The 24,368-nt window shown below is 41.8% G+C and overlaps 1 protein-coding gene across 1 annotated transcript in view; it reads left to right on the top strand.

Moving 5' to 3' along the window:
- LOC117820758 (partitioning defective 3 homolog B-like) overlaps positions 1 to 24,368 on the top strand; it is a 231,361-nt gene that overhangs the window by 86,023 nt on the left and 120,970 nt on the right. Inside the window, exons 10-11 of the mRNA XM_034694677.1 lie at positions 7,927 to 8,037; positions 8,395 to 8,775. Of these exons, the coding sequence (XP_034550568.1) occupies positions 7,927 to 8,037; positions 8,395 to 8,775 (492 nt within the window). The remainder of the gene's footprint in view (positions 1 to 7,926; positions 8,038 to 8,394; positions 8,776 to 24,368) is intronic.

The raw sequence follows: 24,368 nt of genomic DNA, 5'->3' as shown, positions 1-24,368 counted from the left end.
AAAAGCAATAAAAAAGTTGAATGACAAAAGTTATCCAAAAATAGTACATTTTACCCATCATAGTAAAAATATCAACAAAAATAGTAGCTAAACTTTAAATAAAACCTTGAAAATAGAAAATGTAATGAGTTTTCTGCCTTTCTTTGTGCCAGATGACTCCTAAGTTTAGGGTTAGTGAACAGTTAATGATCAAAAGCATCAGCAGCGGTAGGTTAATTCATAACGGCACAGGAAACACAGACACATGCTCATATAGGTAGGGTCACTTTCTACAGACCAGCTAAATTAAGCCACATTAAATCACTTTGAGGGACAGTGGGGGTCAAGAGTCTTTGGCAACTATATTTGTCATGTGGACGTTAACCTGCAGGAGGGACCAGAGCCTGGTGGGGCTAGCTCTTCTAACTGTAGCCACAATCAGCAAACCAATTTGACATTGTTACCAGCAGACTCATTCATCCTGTGTTTAGCCGTATTAAATAAACTGTGTTAATTTGGACTCTTTCAGAGTTGGTCGAAATTTGAATTTCCGTTGAAACCACTATCAGATGAGTCGTTTCGGAACATCCTTATAATTTACACAGACTTTAAAGTCAGACTCAGATGGTTTGTCTGTAATGCCCTTTATGGGGGACAGCTGGCCCTGTCATTTGAACTGCTGCTGCCTGCCAGTCAGTTCTGCCAATCATCTGTGTGTGTGTGAGTGTGTGTTGATGTGTGTGTGGGTGCACCACCCCACTATCATGAATATTCATGTGGTGATAAAACATGATTGGTCACACAGTCAGATGGCTGCCGCATAGTTGGCGCTTGGTGGCTATGAATCTTCCTTAGACCCTGTTTTTGTGTGTGTGTCTGTGTGCGTCCATCCTCTTGTCTGTGTGTGTGTTTGTTGTCTCCGGTTTGTGTGCAGTTGCATGACCCTTTGTTCCTCTCTCATAGGTGCCTTTTTTTGTTCTTGCGTAGACCTGTAAGGTTGATCGTCAAACAAATCTAGCAACACAGACATTTGATACTACACACACGCACGGCACACGCATACCAACATATCTACAATCAGAATGTAATTAATGGGTTGAAAGTATGGTTCTTCGGGCTGTTCAGTCATCTGTGCCTGTTTTTTTTCGTTTGTGTGTGTGTGTGTGTGTGTGTGTGTGTGTGTGTGTGTGTGTGTGTGTGTGTGTGTGTGACTAGTTGTGAAAAAAAAGGAGGGAGAGAGACCGCCTGTACAAATAAAAATATGGAAATCTATTAGGTGAGACTGGGAATGTACACAGTCTAGCAGAATCAAAAAGGGCCTGGCACTGCTGTTGCCAGCGGGTCCTGTTTATATGGTTGTGAGTGTGTGTTGTGAAGTATGTGTACATGCTGTTCATTTTTCATTTTTAAATGGTGTGAATTTATGAGAATCTATGATAATAAATGCAAAGTTGCCAGCTTGGATGTTATCATGCACTGCTGTACTAATCTCCATCTCATATGTGTGTGTGTGTTTTAGAATGTGTGGCCCTGCACTTATGTGCTTGCTTGTCATAAATTTTTATATTAAAATCTAAATTCTACCCAGGATAAATTAAAACGCTAAACAAAATTGGAGAATGGAGCCGTCAACTAACAACCATAAAGAGCAAAATGCTTCTCTTTGAGCTCTGAGACCTTTCCCTTTCCCCCCTCAACGATGCATACTGCAATAAACCCTTCTTCCTCCACCTCCCTGTCTATCTCTGAAAGTGGTCATAATGTAACACATGTTCAGATTTACGTCCTCCATCATCTGGACTGTTAGCTCGTGGTCATCACCAATTACTCAGGACATCCTTTACTGTCATTTCCCTAATTCAAAGAACAAGTTCATCATTACATGAAGGCTTTCGTAATAGAAACAGCTTTCATTTGGCCTTTGGTATCAGTGTAACACGTATAGATAAGGGATATTGTACGGTCAGCATGGGGTTATGGGTAATAGAATCCCGACAGGGTGAGACAAGACTAACACGCGAAGCTCACCTGCTCCTCTGCTGTTGCTAATTTTACTTGACAGGATCCAGTATGAAAATGTCCGTGTTGCTTAGCCTGCCGATTTAGCATGCTAACCAAAACTAGCATATTTAACCACTATATTTACCAATTTGATGCTAACGGAAGCTAACAGTATAACCTCACCATACTTTCTATGGTATCACAAGCAGAAGCAAAATATCCTGGAACTAGGGATGTAAATTTTGAGTATTTTACGTGATCGGTTTTTGGAAATGTTAACAATCAATTATCGATTAATCAATTAAAAAAAACATTATTATTCTTGTGTGAAAAACAATGCCAAATACGTTTTTTCCTCCTAAATTATATTTTCTACAGCAACAAAATGCAGATAACTGATGGTATTGAACACGGGTACAACATGTTTAACACTGATTATCAACGATCAGGCTCATAATAATATTCTCCGTGGACATAGTCTTATAAAGTGAAGGCTCATAATACTAACAGAAAAGTACTTCAGACTCACAGTGTCCAGTTTTCTGTCTACTCGTTCTTATTGAGAAAAATCAACATGTGTATTCGATCAGGTGTAAGCCGGGAGCGCAACCGGGTCATAATCAGTCCAGCAGCAGATTAGCTCAGACGGCTCTGATGTTGCTGCGCTGCAAACATAGCGTACTAGCAATTCCCATCTGTCTGTTGACTTTGTATCCAAAGGTGGAAATGTCCTGTTTAAGGTTATCCACCTTCATGTCGTTGTTTGCAGCAGTTGCGTATTGATCCTGTTTAAAAAGCGCTCATGGAGACCTGACGCACAGCCGCAGCCGCCAGCTGAGCATCTCCGCTGGGTGCAACACCTTTAACAGCTGATTCACATCCAAACATGCTTTACACTTCAAACACCTCCCTGATAGCTGAACCAAATATGAGACCACATGATGTTTGTTTGTTTGTGTTTCAAGTAATTTGTTAACAATCAATTAATCAATAAATTGTTTACATCTCTAGCTGGAAGCCTTTCCCACAGATTGATTTGATTTGACATGATGTGTGATCAGTTTGCCTCTGCCGTTGCTCATGTTAGTGAAAGTTAATAACCGCCGTCAAGGGGTTATGACCAATCAGAATCAAGTGTCTTACACAACATGAAGATCAGTATGAAAGCAGTGTAATAAGGATATGTATGTAATACCTTCTTACATATCAGGTCAGCTTGTAGTGATTTCTGTAACAACTGAAGCAGAGTCAGGTTTTGGTGTGAGGGTGCAGAATTTGTGCATGTGGTGTGATTAAAGTTCCTTTATGCAGTCAGAACCGAGTCTTTTGACCAGACTTTGCTTGTCATTTTTTCATAATTAGAGAGCACATGGTTGAAAGGGGAGAAGGACCCACCAGCTGCCAATCAAACATCCTGACAGGAAGTCATTGGAGTGTCGCGGTCTGGTGTCATGCCTGCCAATCATCAGTGTGTGCATGTGTGTCTGCTCGCATTTGAATGTGTGCTTCTCACACCATGTCTATCTATTGTGTACCCGCGTGTGCGTGCGCATGTGTGCCTGTGCTTGTTATCACAGCACACTTGTCAATCACTCATTCCCATCGGGATCCATTTGCCAATGATCGCAAAGGGAGGCGTGTCTACTGAGAGGCAGAGGGAGGGAGTGAGAGAAGAGCAGAAGAATAGAAAGAATAGGTGAAGTGTGAGTCACAGATGTTTGCACTCATTTTCTGCTCGTTTGTCAGTGGGTTTTTGTCTCATGCACTATTCAGAGGCAAAAGTGTGGAACAGCCCCCTGAACACTCTGCTGTTCCCCATTAGGAGGAGCATGTCTGTGTGTATGGACATGTGACTGTGTGTGTGTGTGTGTGTGTCTGCTTTATTGTTAGAACCTCTTTTAGTCTAATTTATGCTTTACAAGATGTTTAACTGCATCTGGTTGAAGTTTGAAAAGATGTACGAGAAGGCACAAAGATATGAGATTAACTAAGTATTCAAAAACTGTTGTGTGATAAGATGGGAGATTTTATTTCATCCCTTCTTCTTTCCATTTGAGCTGCTGTCGGTAAATGTCTGACTGTAATAGAATGCATGTCATACATTCTAATGGAATAAAACATGTTAAACAGTAGAAATCCAGCATGATTTTGAAAGTGTGAAGTGGCAACTCAGTAAAGATGTAGAGAAACATTGACATCTTATACATGCGTACCACCAGTGGTGGACAGTAACAGAGTAAATTTACTTGAGTACAGTACTTCAGTACATGTTTTGAGTATCTGTACTTTACTTGAGTATTATTTTTTGGGGGGGAACGTATTACTTTTACTCCACTACATTCAGAAGACGATTATTGTACTTTTGACTCCACTACATTTCTATCAGTGCTCTAGTTACTCACTACTTTTGCTTTGAAGTCAGTTCATGAATTTCCTTCTCTTTTCTGAAATCTGATCCTAAGACAGTAAAGTGTGTTTGTGTAGTTCTGTTTGTCTCAGTGGTTTAGTCGTACCTGTATATCAAACACAGAGCATCACTCAGATCAGGCAGTTCATGTAGAGGTGGTAATGATGGCTATAATTCTCCACCTGAACACCCATGGTCATATCTTCAGCCCGTGTTAGAGGTTTTTGAAATGAAGAATGATACGTGTTGTTTGAAATGTTCTCCCTGTTTCTGCCCAAACACACAAACATTCACTGTCCAACCTGAGAGAGCGTGTTGAGCTACGTAACATTTGCAGGGTTCCCACGCGTCCTGGAAAACCTGGAAAACAGTTGATCAGTTTTCCAGTACTGGAAAACACCTGGAAAATGGGAGAAAAAGTCAAATGTCCTGGAATATCACATATAGTCCTGGAAAATTATTCCAACATGGCTGCGTTTGACCTGACCCTATTAACAAAACACATCCCCATTCATTGAAAGCTGAGTTCACGCTGTGCTGGAAAAGACAGCGACACTGCACAACTTTTTTCACCTCTTTTCTTAAGACTGTATTTCGAATTAAACCTTTCTGACGTGCAAATCAGGAGCTATCCACTCTCCATGCAGAGCGTGGTGTTAGGTCATAAATATTCATGAATCATCACTCTGTTCCTGCTAATGACAGAACAAGAGGTGATGGATTCTTCCTAATTTGCTGCTAATCAGCTCTTCTTTCTCTGATATTTCTTGTGAAATTAATGATGTTCTGGCCATCAAATGACGCATGCAAGCATGAGCATATGGTGACGGTGATACGTGTGTAACACTGAGTTCCAAGGTGTTCTGAATATGTTTCATGAAAGAGCTTTAAGAGTAACATTTTGTCTCTGGCTATACTTTATCTAATTCAAGAAATTCGTACAAACGACGCCCACCCCACCTTCTTTTACGTCTTTTCTCCTCTCTTTAAAATCCAAGTTCAGAGAAGAAACAGAAACGGCAGCAAAGGAGATAGGACAGGGAGGGGAAAGGAGAGGTTAAGTGCTCTGAGAGAAATGTTTGATACCAAGGGGCCAACATGCCAAACGAGACAAGTAGATGAAGGGGTGATGGTGAGGTAAGCTATAGATAGAAAGAAGCAGAAATGAGGGTAATGAGAGAAAAGAAGGAGAAGTGCTGGGGTGAAATTGGAGGAAAAGGTAGTCAGGAAGTGAGGTGAAAGAAGGGTAAGTGAGTGGAAGAGAGAGAGTTGAAGTGAAGGGTAAGCCTGTTACTCCGTAGGTAGCAGTAATTAGAGCGAGGCTTGTCCCCTGTGAGGTAAATACACACTCACACTGTTAATGCATGCGCGGTTATAGCCCTTCATTGCACATTGAGCCCCCCTCTGCAGGCAGTGAACACTCATTATTACCCCCCCAGTTCACATTAAGCCTTTCAAAAAGACCTATTGCTTCAGCGCTGCATTTTTTAACACGTCAGTGCTCAAGCATTCACATGCTTAACAAAAAAAACAATCAGACACTTAAATAATGACCATGAATGTTGAATAAATAATATACAAACAGGCTTAGTGATATTTCAACAACTTTAGCAGTAGTGTGGACAAAAGAACGAAGCAGCAATAAAGTGTACTCAATAAATAAAACATAAAGTGTGTGTTAAGGTCAGGGTTTGCATCTTGGATGTATTAACTGGCAGGCAGGTTTGACTGGCTCAGTTAACCGTATCTGACTCTGTATCGCTGCTAGAGCATAACGGGTAATGGGCTTCAATGAGTGCAGTGCTTTGTTCCCTTTTACATGCATCAACATGTAAGTATGTTGTTTGTGCTTTTGATTTGCTTACCTCACAATGTCCCTCAAAGACCTTTAATAAATGAGACCTTTGATGTCGTATAAGTATGGAGCTATTAATTAGGTGTGTGGTCGTTAAGAGGAGCTAGTGGAGCTAAGTGAAGCTTAGTCCTGACCCACCCCAAAGTGTGGGTCAGGACCCCCTGGGGGGTCATGAGACACAAATGGAGGGTTGTGAGATGTCTCCAAGAATGTTTTTTTTAATCTAAAAATATTTATTATTATTATTATTATTATTATTATTATTATTATTATTATTATTATTATTGTTTTTTTTTAATTTACCTTGTTTTCTTATGTTTATCTTTCTTTTTGTTCGTACTTTTAATTATTAGTATTTATTTATTATTATTATTAGTTTTTTTATTTTTTTATTTTTTTCTCTTTGTTGGTTTTGTATTACTCATATATAATTTGTTAACTTGCGGTGAACAAAGAAATACTGAAAAAATACAATAACAATAAAAAAAGTTGAATGACAAAAGTTATCTAAAAATAGTACATTTTACCCATTATAGTAAAAAATAAACAGAAATAGTAGCTAAACTTGAAATAAAACCTTGAAAATAGAAAATGTAATGAGTTTTCTGCCTTTCTTTGTTCCCAGATGACTCCTAAGTTTAGGGTTAAAACAGTTAATTATCAAAAGCATCAGTAGCAGCAGGTTAATTCATAACGGCACCGGAAACACAGACATGCTCATATAGGTAGGATCATTTTCTGTAGACCAGCTAAATGAAGCCACATTATATCACTTTGAGGGACAGTGGGTGTTATGAGTCTTTGGGACCTTTATTTCGGGGGTCATGAGCTGAAAAGTTTGGGAACCCGTCTTACATAACCTGAAGATCAGTAAGAAAGCCGGGTAATAATGTGCTATATTTTTTCATTCACAAACCGGCCAATCCGAAGTCATCAGTATTCTTTCACACTCTGTTTTGAAGTTGAGCCTGATGTGTTCTTGGAGTGTGTTTGATTCATGGTTATCTCCAGGAAGTGGGACGTTAGTGCTGACCACACACAAACTGTATTGACTGGTGTGGTTTTCAAATTGATATGTGGCCTCTGAACAGACCTCAAAGTCTATTATTTATGCATCATCTTTTAATTTCGATTAGGCTGTATATAGATTACATATTAACAGGGTGAAGCAATATCTTTACAGCAAACCTCCCTCTCTCTAGTGCAATGTAGTACCCAGTGTATCTTCATGAAAGTGTGCTTAAATCTGCTGAAGGCCACTAACCAGATTATTATACAGTCACTCTAAATGTTTTGTGCAGCTAACTATATTTGCATTTTTATCATCTGTGCTTAAACATATTTACCCTCACTTTTTCCCTTTAATGTATCATTATTTACAAGAAGTAATCCAATGGTCAACCAGTTTTAAAAATACACATGCGAGGGCGAAGGAGTAAATTTGGTGTTAAGCTCTTATATAAGTTTCAACATCAGTGTGTAATTTAACTGTACGTCTGTGTTTCTAGCTGTGTGTGTCTGTGAGTGGTGAAAACAGAATACATCAGAGATAATTGGGACCAAACATTCAGTAACAGAGGGCTGATGAAATGTATTTACAGAGTTATTCCAATAATATGATTTTACAATGTTTGATTCACACGTTTCCATCCTTCTCTCTGTGTCACTGCTTGTCTCTGTCCAGATTTGGGAAGAAAAAGGATGAGAAGAAGGAGGCGAAAGCAGCTCTGCAGCGACAGAAGTCTGACATCCTGACTGACCATGAGTTTGAGAGGATGAGAGAGGAGAGGGAAAGGTGAGGAGAGGACATAGCTATGATTTTTGTTGCTTTTAATTTGCTAAATAAAGACCCAAGTATGTCTATACCTTCTGTCCATGTATTGTATTTTAAAAGATAATATTGTCCCTGTTCTGTCTGCCTTATTTCCCCTGAGGACAAATTGAAACCACTTCATTAACATCCCCGACATTCTTCTGTTGTATTCCTTGTTTTTCCAGAGCTCTTGATCACTTTTACACCATTTTTAACATTTCTGAGCTCTGAGAAAATGGTCCAGCTCTGTGTTCTTTCCCCCAGAAGTTTCCTTTTCGTAACCCAGTGAGCATTCCTAACTATTCTCGATGTTTGAATTGCTTTCCATCTCCTCATCAGAATTGAGGCTGCTCACCCTGAGCTGCGAGAGCAAAGATCCAAAGACCAGCAGCTAGGCAGCGGAGGAATGGCTTTCCCAGACGTCGAGGATGACGACGCAGACCCGAACTACGCCCGAATCCAAACCTTCAGGGACCGTGATCCGGGTTCAGTGCCACAACCGATGTCTCAATCACCTCCATACAGTACGATACAACACACCTACGCCCGCACGCCTTCCCCCCAAGGCCCTCCTGCCTTTCCTGGACATGGAACTCATGGCAACAACCCAGGAGCCGTCCCTGATGACAACCACATCGATAGGCTGTACGCCAAGGTCAATAAGCAGAGGGGAGGAGCTGGAACTGCATCTCCTCCTGTTCCTGCTACTGGCAATGAAAGGTAATGCACCATGACACTGGGATACAATCAAACAGCATCGAAAAAGCTTGCTTTGATAGAAGAATGGGAGAGGTTTTGCTCAAAAGTTGGACACACAACTTTTTCATCCTATGCTCCCAAATTTAAAGCACGGGAAGTGTCAGTGTTTGGAGCCTGATGATAAACCTTGAGCTTGACCTGAGCTGGACTCCCTCAGGTTTCTCCTCTTCCATTTTTATCCTGTTTTACAGTCCAGTAATATCTTGCTGATGCTTCTTTTCCTCCTCTCACCTGTCTAAATCAGTGTGTCTGACAGGTACGTGTGTGTTTGTGTGTGTGTGTGTGTGTGTGTGTGTGTGTGTGTGTGTGTGTGTGTGTGTGTGTGTGTGTTCCTGATTCAAAGAACATAAAAAACATTTCCACAGGCCTGACTGCGGTCCTCTCAGCCTTACACTCCTTAAACTTCACCTCTATTATGTCAGCCACCGACCACTACAGACGTCCTCACACACAGACAGCTCATCTCTGTACCTGTCTGTGTGAGGCTTCATAGAGGCGTTGTCTGACACTGTTTTTCTCCTATTTTTCCTTCATGCATAAATTATCATGAAGAGTCAAGACCTAGTTGACCTTGGCATCCAGTGCAGACTTTCTATAAAAGAGTATAAAAGCCGTCTCAGGTTCCTCTTGAACTACACTCAGTTACAGGATGAGACAGAACTGTTGGCTGTGGTCTAAAGGAACAGCAGGTCATCATCTAATTGGAAGGTTGGCAGTTAAATCCCTTGCTCTTTAGGTCCACCTGCCAAATGTGGATTTTGTAGATAATGTTGAACCCCAAATTTCTTCTGAAGGCATAGCCACCAGCTTGTGCATGTGCATGTGCATGATGGTCAAATCAGTACTGATGGGCGTCTTGACACTTTACAGCAGACTTTGTCATCAGTGTGTGAATGTGAGCATGAACAGAGAAATGTGACATGTAGTGTTAGGTTTAAGATGGTGGTAAGACAAGTTAAGTGCCACATAAGTCTATGAAGTCCATTAACCATGAACCATTTCAATTAGTAGAACAAAACGCTGCTCAAAGATTTTTTTGTATTTGAAGTGGGGTTGTATGAGGTACTTGTCAATTTTTCTGTTGAGAAACCAAGTGGAGAACCGGTTTGGAAACTTTTCTATAGAAGATAGCAGACAGGATTCAATTTTAGGGATGGGAGCATTTAGTCGACGACACAATTAAACATCGTCATTTTCACTAGTGAACACCAGAATCACTAGTCGGTTAAACAAGTTGTTAATATTTTATTAAAGTAGCCCCAAAATGCCAATGCTATATCCTTGTAAACTTATTGAGTGAGCCCTGGGTCGTGTGTCTTAGTTGCTCCACCCTGAGGTGGCTCAATATGTCTTCTAGCCAGCGCTTGTGGGAAGGTGGAATTTTTTTTTCCACAGAAGCAGGATGAGACGCCGTGCTAGGAGTAAAGAGAAGGCAACCACTGCTGCCTGGTTAGCTGAGATCCTGCATTCATGTGGAACGACCCCAAATATGTCTGTCACTGGGTTTGGCACAATCTGTGTGTCACAAACTTCCGATAGGGTATTAAACACCTCAGTCCAGAAGAAGTCTAAGCTCGGACAGGCCCAAAACATATCACTGAGGGTCCCTGGATCGCACCTACACCTTGGACAGTTTTCATTTGTTCCCGGATAGAATTGAGCAAGTCTGCTGTTGGACAAATGGAGCCTATGCATTACTTTAAACTGTTGTAACCATAGACTGTATAAATAATGGACGTAGTATCCGTGACATCACCCATCTGTTTCTGAAGAGCTGCTTTGAGACCAATCGGCTGCAGTAGCCATGTTGCTTCTGTCGAGCCAGTGTGAAGTAAAGAGGCGGAGTTTGAGCCTCCTAGCCAACAGCTGCAGTGTTCCTGCAGGCAGCTGAGCCTCTCATTGGAAGACTAGTAATCTCAATATCTTAGAAATTGCCACGTTAGAAAAAAATTCACCCCCCTCACAGTGAGAGGACATAGAGAAATGAGCTATTCAGACTACACTCATCTTTTGTACCAGGCTGTAAACATGTTTATTAATGCTGCAAAGATCAGCTTTTTCCCATTCATGTGTATGTGACTTCCGGTACTTCCAGAGCCAGCCTCAAGTGGATCCTTGATGAACTGCAGCTTTTAACACTTCCACATTGACTCATATTTTTAGACCGGAGGTTGCCGCTTGGTTGTAACCAATGTCTGATACATATGAACGCTGTATGTATTCGTCCCACTGCTCTCTGCCACACCGCCCCAGATATGTCCACACCAAGTTCGTGTACATTACATTTAGAAATGTGTCAGAGCCGTCATGTCCCACTTGTTTCAGAACTATTTGTGGACGCAGCAGGTGTGTTACTCCTCCTGCAGCACACTAATCAACCCCTGATTATTTTAATGGTGGAGAAAAATAAGTTCATCACTGTGCACAGTAAAAATATTAAAACTTTAAGGCATCACATTTGGTTTTGTAGATATTGGATATGTTTTGAACCAGAAGGACTGCAGTAATTAGTGATACTTACTGTCAACAAACTCAGAAATAAGATGATTAATAGGTAAGTCCAACAGATCCAGTGTGGACTTACCTCGATTTTTGATGACACACTGTTAATTAGCGGCCATTCAGTTTTCCTTATTAACTGTAGTTTTCTCTTTCCTCCCTTAATGTCTTGATTTTGGAAAACCTATACCCTCTGCCACAGCAGTCTTGGCAGAAAGTTCTATTCATTTATCATCACTTCCTGAAACCTGATGATGCAGACAGAAGGAAGTCCAGGTATTGGCTGACGGCAATCGATGGTGCCAAAAAAAGAAGGTAGTGTGTCAGCGGTGTATGTCTGTGTGTGTGTGTGTGTGTGTGTGTGTGTGTGTGTGTGTGTGTGTGTGTGTGTGTGTGTGTGTGTGTGTGTGTGTGTGTGTGTGTGTGTGTGTGTGTGTGTGTGTGTGTGTGTGTGTGTGTGTGTGTGTTGCTGTGTGACAGTGGAGGCCAGACTGCTGGTGTGCCTGTGGGAGACAGAGATAAACAAATCGCTAAGGACTCCATTCCATCAGCACCTCAGCAGAGGGACACACAGATTCTCACTCACACATACACACACACACACACACACACACACACACACTGAGGGTAACACAGGGATAAACACAACCTCAATGTACAGCTCATACATGTACAAAGTTTCTGCTGTGTTTATACAGTATATATATTTTTTTGGGAATGAAAAATTAACACAAAATTAGACATGTTTGTTTTTTTTAAATGATGGTATGGATATAAAAAAATATGTCAAAGAAAAACTCTGACCAAACAGACACTATGAATCCTTAATGTTGGACTTTTGATAATTTAAAGAATGAAAGTGAAGCAGCAGCTGGAATAAGAATGGATCTCCCTCCTTTAGACACATTATGAAGTCTGTAGAAGCAGTAACTTTAAGTAGGCCTTTAAAAATATCAGAAAAAATATCACCTGGAATATTCTGAGAACATGGCAAAATTTTCAGTGTTTGCTCTGATTTGGTGTTTTAGTCTTTTTTCCCTTTATGAAACACTTTGTTTACAATTTTGAAAATGATTCGCAACAAAAGTGCTACTTGTAATGGAACAACAATGTTGAGGAGTATTTAACATTGCATGTTTTTGGTCTCCACTCTTTTTATTTCACTTACTGTATAAAGTAAATAAATAAATAGTGCAGTATGAGTGAATGACCAGGCAGAAGGCTGATGCTACTTTTATTTTTGGCCATGAAGAGTCAGAAGCATGCTGACTTACTGCGTCTTCAGTTTCCTACCTTCCTTTACCTTGTTTGTCACGCAGCCTGCTTTTTAACCACTGGTATGCTTCCATTTTTTAAATCCTCAGTGTGGATTTACCCTGGATCTTGGTCTGAGATAAATACAGACAGTGTTCTTGTATCATGGCAGCTGTTTCTAAAGTAAAAACAAAGATTAGCTATGCATTAAAGGTGACATATCATGCAAAATTGACTTTTTAATGGTTCTCTACCTGAAATATGTTTCCCTGGCATGTCTACAAACCCCCCCGAGAATGAAAAAAATCCATTCTGCCCCTGTTCTGATTTCTCCACCTTTCTGTAAATGTGTGTGAAACGAGCCGTTTCAGACTTCCGTGTTTTTGTTACGTAACAACAATATCCGGTCTGTCACGGAGTCAGAGCTCGGAGCTTGTTCAGTCCATAGACTGTATAAAATAATACTGAATCCCTCCTCCGTTTTTCATTACCTGCACAAATGTGTGCTAACAAGGAGCTTAGGAGGGAGGCATTCTAGTTGTAGGCTGTCTTAATAAACACAAAGGTCGGTTTTACTCCCCACGTCTGCAGATTTGAAGATCGAGTGGATGATTTTTATTTGTCATGGATAAGTGCTAGCGCTAGTTAGCATAGCCACATAGCTACATGTTCATAGCTGTGTACCAAGACACACGTCGACATACTGACAAATACAACAACAAGAAACACTAAATCTGTGACCAATCCTCCATAAAAGGTCCCGCTGCCTCTCTGGCAGAGGTCGGTTTTACTCCCCACGTCTGCAGATTTGAAGATCTAGTGGATGATTTTTATTTGTCATGGATAAGTGCTAGAGCTAGTTAGCATAGCCACATAGCTACATGTTCATAGCTGTAGCTGTGTACCAAGACACACGTCGACATACTGATAAATAAAACAACAAGAAACACTAAATCTGTGACCAATCCTTCAGAAAGGTCCTGCTGCCTTTCTGGCAGAGGTCGGTTTTACTCCCCACGTCTGCAGATTTGAAGATCTAGTGGATGATTTTTATTTATCATGGATAAGTGCTAGCGCTAGTTAGCATAGCCACATAGCTACATGTTCGTAGCTGTGTACCAAGACACATGTCTACATACTGATAAATAAAACAACAAGAAACACAAAACCTGTGACCAATCCTTCAGAAAGGTCCTGCTGCAGGCGCCTCTCCGTCAGGATCAGATTCTGGATCAGATTCAGAGGGTTGAAGTAACGTGATCTCTGAGCAGCCGTGTATATTCAGCCAACATGTAAACATTAGATCAACGTGCTGTAGAGCCGAGGCACATCCACTTCCTGAGGGGGCGTGGTCAGAGAGAAAACAGAGTGTTCTGAGGAGGACTGAAGAAGAGGACTTTTCAGGCAGACCAAAATCTAATTTCAAAGTGTTTTTTTGAGCACAAACTTTAAAGACATGTTTTGGGGACCTCTTAGACCAATATATATTGATGAAAAAAGCGTGATATGTCACCTTTAAAAGGCACTACATCATCACTTATACAGAAAACAAAGCTTGAGTAAAAGAGCAGAAACTTGTGACACTACTTAGAAAAATGATGACTTCTTTGTGCTCGCCTACCTCTGCTTTTCTATGCCTTTCAAGAATTATTAATAATTATGATAAAAATGAATAAAATAAACAATAATACAAATATAAAAATAGGCAGTTCACAGCCTTCTGCAACAATTGTATCACCACTGTGGGAGTTCAAACAGCATGTCTGTTTCCCCCGACAGCTGTCAAGGACTTAGTTTCAGTCACTTTACATATAAACTCAAGGTCATGAAACAGAGTCAGATTCATTCCCCTGGAACACATTTGTGTCTGGCTGCAGTTTGCATGTCGGTGTGATTTATGAGCGTTAAGTGACTTTTATTTTTTTTAGATTTATTTTTATTTATCAGTAGTTTGCTTTAAACAGCTCAGTAATGAAAGGACAGTTATTCAAGCGCACAGCCCAGTCATATATCACACTGTCTGCCCCTCAACGAGACCACCACCTTTAATTCTAAAGGGCACAGCCAGCTCAATATCTTCTGGATGACAGAATTTAATGCAGACTCATTTAGTAAAACCATTACACACACACACACACACACACACACACACACACACACACACACACACACACACTCACACACACACACACACACACACACACACACACACACACACACACATTACTTAAACAATCCCAATCATGTTCATGTTTACACCACACCTAATAATTGCTTTAATCTATTAGATGGAGCTAATGTTACCGTCCTTTAGCATAAATGTTCAAGCTGTCATATATATGCTGCGATACGATAATAATGCTTCGGCTTGTAGTTACAACTTCAAGCAACCAAGGAGTCATGCATTGGAAATCAACTCTAGTTAACCAAGTGCATGCTTTAAAGTTTTTGTTTTAACATTATCCATAAACTATTTAGTAAGGAGTGTTGTATTACGGTGAGTGTGTGGTTATTGTAAATAGAATCCTGACAGGGTGAGACAAGACCTCGACCACAGACTGTATAAAGCAGTTTTCAGCACTTTTGTATCGGCTCCACTTCTCAAGACAGGATAATTATCATGATAAATATCAAATCATTATTTCGTTTAAATGTTAAGTCAGATCTTTGGTCCTGAGTGAAAGTTGAAGAAACCAGACAGTTTGTTAGTTTGTATCTGGATTTAGTTTTCTGATGAACTTCTTGAATCCATCATTTCTGATGGTGCTAACAGGAAGCAGGTCTTTAATGGAAGATGAGATTTTTGTGAAGTTTTAGTTTGTAGATTCTTATTTTTCTCAGATTGAGGTTATTTCCTTAATTTGATTTAAAACTACAACAAATATATACCAAATTGTGTTCTGTGTATCAGTTTAGTAGAGTATTGTTCTGAGTTGTACTTTCCCCTTTAAGGTTACTAAGGGTTACAGGCAGAGTAATATTGTTTCCCACAGTGCAGTGAATGCATCACAGTTATTCAGTGTTCAGTTGTCCTACGGTCACAGTGGACATTAAATGTGTTCACAGCAGGAGTTGTCTCTGTGCTCTTCCTTTACCCACATCCTGAAAGTATATTTAATGAAGTGTATTATGTTAATAGTTAACTCAGAGTTGACTCAGTGTCAGACTAACGACTCTGCTTTGAGCTGCTAGATTTTGAGTTTTCTTCAGTGTCGCTGTTGCTCGTCTCAGCTGTGTTTACGTTCTGCTCCGAACGTCTTTAAGCCCCGCCTACCTCTCACCCTGCGTCATAATTGGCTGTTCAATGCCATTTTCTTCTTCTTTTTTTTTTTTTTTTTTTTTTTCTCTTCTTTTTTTCTCTTGTCTGCATATATATTTCTGGTTTGTGTCATGTTTGTCACAAACTGTCAAATATTAATGCAATTTATTCTTGCAGCAAAAGAAAAGAAAGAAAACCTTTTTCTTCTGTGCTTGTGACTGTGTGCATGCGACCATCACCATCCCTCTTAGAACTCTGGCCTATCTTTTATTGACAGCTAATATCATGTTCTGTAAAAGAGGGCGTGCACACCTAGGTGGACCAAAAAAAATAAGAGAAAGTAAAAGAAAGATTACATAAGGATATACAAAGGGACAGGGAAAAAGAAGGAGAGAGAGACCTAAGACACTTAGATGGAGAGGGACCATCTCACCATGACGCCAAAAAAAAAACTCTGTGCGGTGATACTAATGATTAAGCAACCCTTAGTGTCCACAATCATTACTGAAGCTTGGGTCGCAGAGGGTTGCCGCCGTGCTGTGTTCTATTTGTGTAACAAGACTACCACTGGTGCAGATGAAACCACTTGGGTCAGATCAGCTGAGCGGTTCGGCCCGGCACCCGGGCCGCGAGAGCAGTCAGACCGAAGGACCCAACCCGCCGCGGGAGACCCAGGCCAGGGGACAAGCCAAGGACCCAGACCGGAAGCAAACAGGTACCGCCGGAGCACCCAGGGCGACCCCCAGGTCACCCAGCAGGAGGAAAGGGGGGCGAGGGGGGAGAGATCCCGCAGCCCCCCAGAGGAACACCTCCACAACACCGCCCCCACAGCCCCCCAAGACAGAGCCAAAGGAGCCACCAGGGCCGAGGGGGCCCAGCACCAGGAGCAGACAGCCAGGCAGCCGGGCAGGACCAGGACCAGAGCCCGCCAATCGGTGCGCCGGAGCGGGGGGAGGGCGGAGGCGGCAGGGCCAATCCCCCCCGCCTCCCCCAGCCGGCCCGACCACTCCCCCCAGCCACGCCCCCCACCCACGCCCCGCGACTGATGGACCAGGCCGTGGGGGCATGGAGGGACACCCCAACGGCTGCCGTAGTAACATCCCCCCAGCTGCGCGCCACCCCACACCCCAAAGAGGACCGCGAGGGAACCCCCGGGAAACTCGGCCCCGAGGGCAGCCGCGGACCAGGCCCCCGCAGGGGAGGGGGCAGCAGGGGGACGGAGGGTGACAGGGACACCAGCCACCCACCCAGCCCCGATGGACCCCCAACGAGTAGGGCCGAGCCAAACACTAAGGCCCCGCCAAACCTGATCTGTGTATGTGTGATATGATTTGAATTTTGTTTTTTTTGTTGTATGTATGTTTGCTAGTGAGGTGGATTAAAATAGGGGGGGCAGGAAGGGAGGCGGGAGAGAGGGGGGAGAGCCCCCCCCCCCCGAGTAAAACCCGCCCACCCAACCCACACCCCCAGCCCTATGTCTTTACCTATATCAGTGTCTGGTGAGGTGCATTAAAATGGGGGGGGGGGATGGGCCATCTTCTTCTTCTGTCTAATGTTGCGTGGCAACTAGCGTTTAAGGCTCATTAGCGCCCCCTCCATTTTAAGTGGCTGGGGGTGTAATTACATGTTTATTTATGTCAAATTTTTATCAATCATCTTTTATATTTATATCGAGAAAAATTATATTAAGATTATTATTATTATCAAATTATCACCCAGCACTACTCACCCTGCTGAAACTCCTCTTCCGCTCTTCCATCTCAGCACACAGATGGAATGATTAGAGGACCTGAGTAGCTGTCATGAGGAGGGAGGTCTAAAGACTTTTAAGTGGATTTCACTAGTCCTTGCCTCCCCTTAGTGTACACACGAACATGCCCATGTATACACATGTGCACATCTTTCTCCCTCTCTCATTAGGTTTTTTTTTTTGTCCTGTCTTATGCACTCACACACTGTGATGCGTGTAAAAAGCTGAGGTAGTTAGTATGTGAAACACACACACATACACACACACACACACACACACACACACACACACACACACACACACACACACACACACACACAGAGAGTCCATTTTCTGAAGTGACCACCCAAGCCTTGGATGAGTGCTGCCCTCCGTTTTCTTGAGTGGGCACCCCCTCCCACCCACCCTCGCCCAACCACCACCTAACCCTCCCAAGTGCCCCTTGCAGGTTACCATAACAACCACGACCTCTGGCACTCCACCTATTAGAAAACAATCAGCCTGGATAGACCAGAGTGGAGTGAGCTTGAGAGAGGGAGACAGGTACTGCAGCACTTGAGTGAAAGATAAGTAGAGAGCAAATAACATCAAGAATGAAAGAAAGGAAAACAAGAAGAAGGTCCATGGTGGAAAAAACACTAGGTCCACCCTGAACAGAATCAGAAAACAGCAGAATGTACTGTATGTAGAGACCTTGCAACAAATATCTCTGCTTTCTGGTAACTCAAAAAAGTACTTAGTGTTTATTCACAGCTTAGAGTTATTCAGCCTGTAGCTCCTACCTCCAGTACTACTACCAAATTGATCTAAACAAACACCTGGTAGCTTGGTTACACTAAAACATAAAACAATACAATTAAATGTAACTCCCTCATGAAGAGACAAAGTTCTTGCTCTACCGCTCCTCCAATCTTTAGTGTTTATCTTTGCGTTTGTTTTGGGGTTAGCTTGACTAAAGAGGATAAACATGTTTGAAGGGATGTCGCCGTTGGCTTCCACTTCTCACCATCTGCCAGTGCAGGAAACTCTGAAAACCTTAGCTCTGTTAGTGCTGGAGCAGCTGTCCTATTACTGCTGTGTACCAAAGAGTGAAAGTCTTGCACCAGTTCTTTTCAGGTGAGACAAAGCACATGTTCTTGCCTGTTAAAGTGCAGCACATGGGGCAAACATGCTAATTTACACATTTGCGTCCATATTTTAGCTTGCTAATGTCAATTACACGTATTATTTCACAGAGCATTTGAATAAAAAAACAAAATGCAATCCCCGAATAGGTCCAAACCATAGACTGTATATAAAATAGACGTCATCTCGCCCGGCTCGAAGTGAGGCTGCCTCAAAAACGGCTCCCCGTGTGGCTGGCTGCAGTATAGGTCAAAAACTCTGTCTCCCCCATTCATTTGAATGGGGCTGTGGTCAAACTTTAAAAAATAAATACACGTCGTACGAATGTTTGTCACATCCGTATGCTGTGGTGATATGTAGTTATTATTTGACTGTTTTGTGTTCAAGGCCTCTTTTTTCTGAAAAGTTTCTTTTTGGTTAGTTATTAGAGGTTAAAAAACGGGGTTTTAAATCCGGGTTACCTTGATTAACAGCTGCCGTAGAGAGAAACTCTGTAAGACCTTGGGACGGTAAGCTGTAGGGCGGAGCTTGTTACCGTGGAAACACACAAATTCCCTACTGTGCAGACTTTAATGGGAAAAGGTGGAGCGACACTGTCCATTATATATACAGTCTATGGTCCAAGCACAGTCAGAACAGACATGGAGGAAGTTTGCACAGGAGAGTTAGCTCTTCACATTGCTTGGCTGGTCACTTTCCTCCATGCTAATTAATCAGATATTCTCTTGGCTCTTGCAGCACACACACAAAAACACACACACACACACACACACACACACACACACACACACACACACACACACACACACACACACACACACACACACAATCACACAATCACACACACACACACTGGCATTTTATAAATTAGTCTAATTACAATAATACATGATCACATGCTCTTAGTGGCTTCTGGGTCGCTGGGTTTGGCTGCTATTTTCCAAATTACTCTGGCCACGAAGGTAATTAGTTTTGGTAGATTGGGGGCTTTGGGTGAGTGTGTATTATTTGGTGTAGCTCTGCTAGCTCTGGGTTGTTACACTTTTTTGGTGAGTAAGAATAGATTCTATGAGAGAAAAAAAAATTACTGAATTAATAACTTGGGTCTGTTAAACACTCAACGGTAGGGGTGTGTGATAGTGACAAAAAAAATGGTATCTTGATAGTTTTGGGAATTTTGCAAATAACAATAATTGTCAATATTTTGCATCCCTCAAAAATGTGTTAAAAAACTTTTAAAAAGCAAAGCAAAGTTAGTGTTGTACTAGCTCACTCTTATTAGAAGTATATTAGATGATGTTAATGATATAAGTAAAACCAACTTATATAAAAAATACAGGTCATATTTTTTTAACTTAAAGCTGGGGTTGGTAGTCAGATTTAGATCTCACTTGTTATACTGGTTAAAATGATCTTTATGTCCCGATGGTAATCAATACATAATGTGTTCTTAAAAAAGAGGTAAAAAAAGCTGCTATCTACAGCCGGAGTAAACCTGGGAAAACACCAACCAATCCCTGCCATCAGGAGCCAAATGATGAAACCAATCAAATCCCGTCCTGCAGTTCTGCCCGCCTCCTGCAGAGCGTACATTTCATGTTTGTTTGTGTTTTTAACTTTCACTATGAGAATGTTTTGGCGTTTTCTTACCGCTGAGTGAGACATGAGTTGACGTAGTGCAAAACACAAGCCATGTACTGAGGACCGGTTTTGAATCAGTCACCATCGTATGGTCGCGAATCAGCATTGCTCTTGCATGTGAGTGGGGGCGTCGTTTTGGAGGAGCTCCAAGGGGAAGGGGGGATGGGTTAGACGGAATCCTGAGGAAATGCTACATTCAAATTCATGCTAGTTTTCCATGACTACCATCCCTAGCTTTAATCTGAAATCACCAGAACAAGTATTGAGTGTGTGAGTGTGAGTAAACCAAGAGCGGGTGTGTCTCTTTCTGCCAGAGCCTTATCTGGTTGGTCCTGGTCGAGCGCTGACTCACAAAGCTATTCATATTCTGTCCGGTGGTTTCTTCACAGATGGTGAAACAAGTTAGAAGTCAAGCTGTCTTTAACACTGACCACTTTCTAACATAGTCTGAAGATTTGTGTCTTTTGAGACACCAAACCGCCTTCATGCATGTCATGATGATTCACGTCTAGCAATTAAATCTAAAGATGTTGATTCTGGGTTCGTGGTAGTGTTTGTGTTTAATCCCTTTTGACTCATTTTCTTTTTAAGTTATATTTTTGGGGCTTTTACACCTTTATTTATAGAGGAGCGGACAGTGGATAGTGTAGGAAACTGGGAGACAGTGGGTGAATGACATGCGTGAAAGAGGCTGCAGGCTGGATTTGAACCTGGGCCGCCCGCTACATGGGTGCGCAATTTAACCATCAGGCCAAGTCTGTGTCATTTTTAACTTCAGCCATGCAGGCAGGTGCACTGGCTAAGCTTATTGCGACGTGTGGACATTGCATGTGCTCTCAATGTGCATGTGTGGTAGTCTGTCATTTTAGGGTTGATCATATTCAGTGAATGTTTTGAGTCTTTAGCTGTGTTTTGATTGTTCTTTGAAAAATTAGTAACATACTCAATTTAGTCATTTCCCACACTAATAAGTTGACTATTAAGATATTATCTAAGACAATATGGCTCAGCTACTAAACACAATGAAAAGAGCAGGAGTAGGAGCAGTGTATTACAGGCAGGTAGTGTTTGAATATTGACCTGAAGTTACCTGTGGTTCATAAACTGTCTTTCAAAGAGGAACTATTTTTTTATCATCTTTTACAGCCAATCCCTTCTGAACCAACTGTGGATCATAGAAGCAGTAAAGACTTTCTATTGGCTGAATAGTTTACTACACTTTTATATATTACTATGTGTCTGTAGCATTCCCACATATTTCCATAATTCAGGAACGACGGGAAGAAAAGTGGGATTTTCAGTTAATTTGAAGCCTGAGAGAAACAAGTAGATAATGGTGGATACGAGAAAGTACTTTGGAGTGTTTTGGAAGTAAAAGGAGGTAAAATGGAAGGTTAAGTGGGATTAGGAATAAAGAGGTAGGGAAGCTTAAAAAACGAGAGCAAGGAAGGAGTGAAACAGAAGAGAGGTATGCAGAAGAAAGAGCCAGAATGAGTGTTTGGAGCTGCGGAACACAAATTAGCAAGAGGAAGTGTAACAAAGGTGGATTTTACTCAGTGCAGAATGAAGGGGACAACAAGAAGAGAAAGTAAAGGATAAAGGTTAGCTAAAGAAGAGGAAACGGACCTGTGAACAGAAAGGAAGTGAAGAAGAGGGAACTGGAAAGATTTAGGGCCAGTGCATGTTTACATCTGAAAAATTGAAAGAAGAGGACAGTTTGAAGGAGTGAATTTGGGGGGTGAAAGGAGAGATGAGTGGACCCAAACAATGGTAGGAATGTGAAAAGTGGGAGAAAAAAAGACAAAGGGATATGTTGCAGGCAAAGAGGAGGCCAAGTGGAGCAAGTAAAAACAAAATAAGTATGTGCAATGAAAATGAGGATGGTGGGTTTGTGATGGTCCAAGGCTAAAGGGGAAAATTAGACTAAGAAAAGGGGATGGAGAAAAAAGATGGAGGAACTAAACTGAGATTCTGGGAGTAGAAAATGTGAGGAGGACTAAAAGAAAGGAATGAGAAGTGGTGGGGGGCCAAGTGATGGAGAGCAGTCGAGAGAGAGCCCAGAGTGTGTGTGTTTTCCGGACTCAAAGCACTGGATTCAGCCTGGCTAATAAGGAAAAGCTCTCAAGAGGCACTCGTCTGTTCCATCCCTTCCTCCCCCTTGCTCTCTTTCCTACAATAAACCCTTTCTGGGTCTCTGTTCGCCCTGTTGCACTCTCTTCCTCTCATTTATGATTTCCGCCTCTCGTATTTGCACAAGTAGTCCTCAATGAAAAATAAATTCCATGCAAAGGACATCCGCCCGGGATGGAGCACGTACGTGGTGAAAGGACACACAAGCACATAGACTCGGGCTTTTAAAAGGACACTCACAAACAGATGCAGTACAGGGAAGTTTTATGACGGATCTGCTGTACGCCCAGGCACAGAATCATCATTGTGCATCTTTTTTGTCATACATTCGCTGAACAGATCTAATATCTGTATTTGAAATGTTGTCTGGAAACCTGCAGTTCTCACATTATGTCGATAGATTTTGATTCTGTGCATTATTTGTGTCTTTACAGGTGTGGCTCAAATCTCCCTCTAGTGAGGGTTGTTTAGTGGCTGCATAGCATGGGACTACCACTTTAACAGACAGAGCATCATGCACATTCAGCATAAAATCCAGAATATATGCTAGGATGTCTTTAGGATGCCTAGGTCTGCTTTTGTGATGCTGCCAAAGGGAAACAAGGTTTAAGCTGTCTTCATGTCCAAAGACTTCCATTTCTTTCAGCAATGTAGTTTCTATGCAGATGTGAAGCTCTTTCTAGCACCGTCTATTATCACCAGCCTGCCAGCTACCCATATGGTTGTTGAGCCAAGACTAGTGTTGATAGTTGTGAGGTATGGACGGACCCACTGCCTGTGACCCATTAGAAAAACCCAAGCTGCAACCTCCGGTCTAAAAATATGTGTCCAAGTGCTAAAAACTGCAGTTCATCGAGGATCCTCTTGAGGCTGGCTCCGGAAGTACAAGAAACCACATACACACAAATTCAAAGAAGACGATCTTTACAGCAGAAATAAACATGTTTACAGCCTGGTTCAAAAAACGAGTGTAGTCTGGATAGCTCATTTCTTGATCGACACACACTGTACGGGGGGTGAATTTTTTCCTAACGCGTCAATTTTGAAGATATTGAGATTACAAGTCTTCCAATGAGAGGCACAGTTGACTTGATTGACAGGCGGGAACACGTTAGCTGTTGGCTAGGAGGCTCAAAGCCCGCCTCTTTAAGTCACAATCAGCTCAAACTGAGACAGGAAGAAGCAAGCACACATTTCCAGCTTTAACAGAAAGCACACAGGCTTATAATGACTAATACATAAAGAGCCCATATATCATGTTATATAGCTACATTTTTGATACGCCTCATGTCCCCAGTCTTTCCAGAATATAATCTTACTGCATCACACTCTCTCTTCAATCTCAACTTTCTCTCTAAGCATCAGAAACCAGTCCCTCCAGGATTTCGCGGGATTTTTTTGTGATTGTTGCGGCCCAAAAAGCCTGAATTTGCGACAGCTTTTTGAAAAAATTGTGGTGAAAGTTGTGATTATTTTTTTTTGCTTTTGTCCCCTCAATAACATCTCAGGGGCAAGTAAATATGCTAAATTACAGTTGTTTTTAGAAAGCATTCTTGATGTGGCCACTGACTGTATTTTGATTCTCTTGATTCACAGAAAAATGCCATGAAAGGACTGTATTGCACACCTCGCAGCGACTAATGCACAGTCAGTTCATGGCACTCTGAAATTAATCTGCATCTTTGATGACAAGGAGTTGATCAAAACTTACTGAATGTGTCTGATGTATCACCAAACTGGATTAAATCAAGCTGTAGATGCAGAGCTTTTTACGGTAACCACGGCAACAACGTCAAACCTCAAATAGTAAACAGACGCCCTGTGGTTGTGTCTTTGTCACTAACACACACCGGGGGTAAAAATCATCAATGAAGATGAGACAGATGCATGGAGGTG

Source organism: Notolabrus celidotus, chromosome 10 (assembly GCF_009762535.1).
Source record: "Notolabrus celidotus isolate fNotCel1 chromosome 10, fNotCel1.pri, whole genome shotgun sequence".
NCBI lineage: Eukaryota > Metazoa > Chordata > Actinopteri > Labriformes > Labridae > Notolabrus > Notolabrus celidotus.
The sequence above is the reverse complement of the archived record's forward strand: the minus strand, read 5'-3'. Positions and strand labels throughout refer to the sequence as shown.